Source organism: Gossypium raimondii, chromosome 9 (assembly GCF_025698545.1).
Source record: "Gossypium raimondii isolate GPD5lz chromosome 9, ASM2569854v1, whole genome shotgun sequence".
In the NCBI taxonomy this organism is placed as follows: Eukaryota; Viridiplantae; Streptophyta; class Magnoliopsida; order Malvales; family Malvaceae; genus Gossypium; species Gossypium raimondii.
The window spans coordinates 38,090,342-38,096,050 of NC_068573.1; the positions used below are offsets into that span (position 1 = coordinate 38,090,342).

The window sequence follows — 5,709 nt, forward strand, 5'->3', positions numbered from 1 at the left end:
ATCAAGTTTTGCCTAATCCTTCTTTCACAATCGATCATGGAGAAGGAAAGAAAGATGATTCTCTCCTCCCACTTAACATATATATATATATATATATTAACCAACTAATTAACTCAGTAATTTATTAATAAAAAATTTAACCTTCAATTTTTCAATTTTTATAATTTTGTGTAAATATTGACTAAAAATGTAAATATTGGAAAATTTGTTAAATTATGTAAAATTTCTTCTCAATTTTAGTACTGACAGGATACTTTTTTTTTTTTTTAATGCCTCAAATTTCAGTAAGCATTAAAATCAGAAAACAAGATTGAAAATCTACAGATTGCTTCTCATGTATATACTGATGAGCCCAAAAGAGCAGAATCATTTCATTTTCTCTTCTAATAGAATCTGCAAACAGTAATGAATCATACAAATGTAATGAATCTACAGAGGAACTTACAAAAAGAACACCCCCTTTCCCCCTGAAAAATGATTATGGAACAAGTAAAGAAAAGAAAGAAAAAGAAAAAAACAGTTTTTCATATTACAGTTACAAAAGTAGTACATGTTTCTTTCCTCCACACTACTGCCTTTCATTCATGTTCAAACTAACTCCGTTAAGAGAGGATCACCTTCACCCATTATTCTGATTAGCTTTATAAATTCCTGCTCGCTTGACACCTTCCATGGATGCACTGCAGGTGCGTGTGCGGAATAATGTGTCGAAGAAGAATTAGCAGATTGTGGTTCTGGCTTATACACCATTGTACTAAGCACTGAATCGAAATTCTGAGGTGAATCCATTGACAAAAAGAACATGGGTATGGAAACCTTTTGATGGATATCTAGATGTCCGACCAGATTAACAAGATCAACAAAGTCCGCTACAAACTGTCGAGGAATGTAGAATATCTCGGAACTGCAAATTGTGAGGCTCTGGTCACTCCTCACAACTTCTCTATAGTTCACTTGGAAGTGAACCGGCATTGTACTAACTACCTTCCTTACCAGCTCCGCTTGCTTTGAGTACCAATCAGAACTTCCTTTGGTTGATACAGTACTCCAAGACATGGATACCTAAATGCCATCAAATGAAGAAGAAAATAGGAGCAATGACTTAGTAGTTCCTCGTAATGAACATTTCCATATTTTAGGAACATAATACGCCAAGCTTGTAAGATTATATTTCTATTTGCAAAATTATTTTTGAACAATCCAAAATGTTTTCTTCAAATAAATGGCGAAAGAAATCTACTATGTAACAGCTAAGCACTAGAACAATATAAATTCTTAAAAGAAAATACAAAAGCTGAAGTACCGTAGGTAGGACAAATAATTATTGACAACATTTTAAATATGTAAAACGAGAAGTAAAGCACAAATGCCAAGTGAAAAGGTAGAATTTAGGTACCTTATCCGTTATCCATAGCTTAGTCTTGTCTGCCTGTAAGAGATTCCAGTAATTAAGAACAGTATCATCTTCGAGGAATAAAAAGCCATCAGCACTTGAAAACCGATCAAATATCTTGGGCAGATGCCTACAAAATATGTTGAGAGACAATTAGTAAACATAAAAGATGCTTCGTAAAAGTAATTATCATTTAACATTCCAACAGGACAACTCAATACTAGTAAAACAGGCATGACCACACTAAACAGCTACTGTTTCCATGGTTACCAACTATAAATTGACCATTTAACAACAATTTGCTGCTTTTAGAAAGTCTTAATTCAGAAGAAAGTAACATACAAAACCTTAATTGTCTAAGTACCAAATGTGATAACCTGTCAAAAATATAGAAAAAAAAAAAAAGACCACACAAAAACATGCAATTATTATTGCATTTATAATTCGTAAAACTCCATTAAGATTATAAGGTAACTCTTCCCTTTTAGGGTTTGCTTAGTAGGGAGAATCAAAACAAGAAGAAGAAGAATTCATAATCCAAGGTTATGCTATAAAAAAGTAAAATAATTATGAATCTTAGTGAAAAGGACTCCACTGCACCCCTTCCTCCTGGCAAAGCTTAGCTCAAGGTAGAAGAGGGAGCCTCCGTATGATATATCATGGGAAAGAAGAGGAAGTACTTTGATTGGAAAACAGAGATGCCACAACAAGAAAGGAACGGATTCTTGACGATGATGAAGAAAATCAGAAAAGAGGGGCCATTTAGAGATTTTAGAATGTCTGAAGGTACAGTCTGGAATCAACAAAAACTAATCACAAGGTATAGCAAATCCCGGTTTCAAATACTATGGTCAATCTACTTCATGCAAGAACTGCTTAAAGTACAACTTCGATTCTTTAAGGCTAATGGAATGCCCTTTGCAAAAGGTAAGGTTATGGATCAATTATTTATGATCAGGAGAGAGACTCATTTATTATTTTAAAATTCAAATAAAATAATTATTAGATACACAAGTTGCTTTATACAACAAATATCATCCTCCACTTCCCAATATATTACAACCATTATTTACTAGTCCCTCTGCATTTACACCTCCAATCTATAAGATAATATGAAGGATCAAGATTAACATAAATCAACGGGTTAAGATCTTCAATATGAACAGGAAAAAAAAAAAAACCAAGTATAAAACGAAATTAAGCAGTTTTCTAAAAGTCTTCATCTACCTAAGCACAATATGATATCATTTTCTTCATCACCTCATGCATGTAATAACTGCAAATTATTTTCTGTGCAAAGCATGTGAAAGAAGATGAAGAGACTTTCATTTTAGCTGTCCATGGATCAGTTGCTTTTACAAAAATTTCATATTGGTTGTTCATGGATAAAGTAATTTATGAAAATATGATGAACAGAAACTAATAATTGTTATCTATGAATAATATCATGTTAATGACTTATGCCCAAATTCATTTTGTCCAAAGATTTAAAGAACAATTTATCAGGACTTATATTGCAAAACCTCCCTGGCCAGGTACAGATGAAAGAAAATCAGGCAAATAATGGCTGGAAGCAAAAGCTATCTAGTAAACCAGAATATCACTTTAGTCTACCAAAACAATATTCAAAAGCAAAGAAAGTAACAAATTAAAAATATATATATATCAATATTCTAAGAAAGATGCACCATGGAAAAATAAATTGATAGATTAAAAGTATCATGTGAAGGGCAAGTGATGATTCTTGTGGCAACTTACTTGTAAATTTGATCTAATTGACCTTCTTCAATGGCAAGATCCGAATTCTTCTGCACAGAAAAAATAACCACAGTTTTAAATATCCGCCCGTAAAGCAGTCTCCACTCCAGGGCAGTACGTTCCACAGGACCATTGCAGAACATGATTAACACGATATTTCCAAAATTCTTCCTCCATCGTATCAAATTCCCAATCTCAGAGCTAACCATCCCTGTTTCCTCCACCGCTAAATGAACAGATGGCAATTTCTGAGGGATATATTCTTTTCGATCCCCATGACCGATATTTGCCCTTGGTCTGTCCAGCTCCAATGTCATCAACCTTGGCTGCTGATAACCTACGGCAACCAAGTCTTGAAGCCAAGCAGCAGTAAACTTGAGATCCTGCTCTGTCCAAAACCCCTCCTCCGCCATGGCATAGCTCAGTTCCAATATCTTCTCAAACAACCTATGCTTGTTTGATCTCCATGACACCAAGAATTTGATCAAACGACCTACATTCACATGAAGATCCTTCTCCTCTGAAAAGGGGTATGCCTCTATTCTGTCATACCGATGAACTGTAGGAGGATACACAGCAACATTACCACCAATCTCCCACAAGAGCCGCTGTCCCCAGTAACCCCTCAATACATCTGAAGCCATTGTACTAACAGAAACAGGGAGCATCAAGGCCCAAAAGGCCGATGAATGGTATAACGTATTGAACGAATTCAATGGCACCATCATACCTTGAGGAAAGGCCACTTTTGGTGCATGCTCATCAAACCTAATATCAAAGGCTTCGAAACCCGACTTCCTAGTAAAATAAAACACGGAATCAACATCCGGTAACCCGTTTGAAATCCCTTGCTGCATGAACTGTTTCCCACCAAAGACCTCAGTGTAAAACTCCTCGTGTCCAAAGTCACCCACATTTTCCAATGGTAATCCCCTAGGCCAAACTGAACGTTGGCCGAAATGAACATAAGGGTTGACTACAGTCCTATTAGGATTATCATGGCTATACTGCAATATAACTTCTTGCCTAGCCCCTTCCCCTACTAATTCTACATCAAAATGTTTCCCTAGATCATTATCAATTACTTCCCCACGATCATCAGCATCGAAGATCTTTTTGGCACCATGTTGAATCGCAAACAAGTAACCGACGCTCTTTCTAACATAAGAATCGTAAGGCAAATGATCCACAACGCGAAAACCCAAATTAGCTTGCATATCTAAAGACAAAAAAATCGCACCTTTTAAGCTCCAATCACTGGGAGTCCTGGAGTTCCCAATTGCCAAAACTTGCCACCCTTTAATCTTCACCACCTTCTTCAATGCATCGGAGGGGTAATTAGAAACGGAGACAACGACCCATTGCTCTGATCTGAAATTAGCGTAAGGCGAAGTGCGGTCAGGAATGGGTTTGATGGAATTCCAGTTGATTTGAGGGAGAGAGATGGAATCCACGGCGCTCTGGGTTTCGGATTGGAGGCAAAGGAGAAAAGCTGTGTTGGTGGAGGAGTAGATGAAGAAAACGGCGGCGATGGTGAGGATTAGGACTAAGATAGTGACGATTTTGTAGCAGTTGTCGGGTACCCATGCGGAGAAGTCGAGGTTTTTGGGTTCAGACAATCTGTTGGGTTGAACAGTGGGGAGCTTTCTGATCTGGGGAGGTTTTGGAGATTTAGGAACTGCACGGTCTTGGACCAACATTTGATCTTTTCTTCTTAGATAGATTCTTCCAAGCCTAAATTCTTGCTAGATCTTCACTTTTGCTCCTTAATCTCAGCTTCACTCATAGATTCCCCAATTGCATTTCTATTTAATTTGCTGTTTCTGTTGTGTAAAGAAGAGGGAAAGAAACAGAAAGACAGTCACCTTGGACTCTTTTTAATGACCTCTGCCGACAGCTACAAGCCAACACACACAACCGGGTTTCGTAGGCTTCAATGTAAATTTTTAGCAACTGATGAGTGGTAGTTTGGTGGGTCGTTGTCCTGTCTTCTTCTGCAAATATTTTAGGATAAAATACTATTATAGTAACTAGTATATTATTCAACTCATTCCATATTCATCACTTAATTAATTTTTTTATTAATTATTTTTCAAAATTAAATATTTTTGGGTTTGTTTTAATGGATGTAAAAGTAGTTTTATTTTGTCCACCCAATACTAAATTTAGTTTTTCAATATTTATATATTATATCAATTTAATCTTAAATTTAAAATTTTATCAAATTTAGTCATCAACGTTTACAATATTTACCATTTTAGTCCTTATTATAAAAATTGGATAAAATACTTAAAATCTTTAAAATTTTAATAAGTAAATATAAATATATGTTTAAGATTTTGTACACAAAATTACTTTAAACAATATCTTTCACTTTGTTCTTTCTTTCATTCAATTGATAAAGTTAGAAATATCAAATACAATGGCCTTGACATGTAATCTCTCTCAATTCTTGGGTTAGAAATGATAAAAACATGAAAACACTATAGCCCAAAACTAGTATTATATATGTAGCAAAGAGTAAGACCGTCGAAGTGGGTGTCATCAACTCATATAGC

General features: G+C 35.4%; 1 protein-coding gene across 1 annotated transcript; it reads right to left on the minus strand.

The window, feature by feature from the left end:
• Positions 1-339: 339 nt before the first annotated feature.
• Positions 340-5,092, minus strand: LOC105799492 (probable glycosyltransferase STELLO2). Its single transcript, XM_012630085.2, has 3 exons — positions 3,152-5,092; positions 1,397-1,523; positions 340-1,062 (listed from the first exon to the last, which is right to left on the minus strand). Exons 1-3 carry the CDS (start codon positions 4,849-4,851, stop codon positions 589-591), a joined length of 2,301 nt encoding a protein of 766 aa, XP_012485539.1. The 5' UTR covers positions 4,852-5,092; the 3' UTR covers positions 340-588.
• Positions 5,093-5,709: the final 617 nt, after the last annotated feature.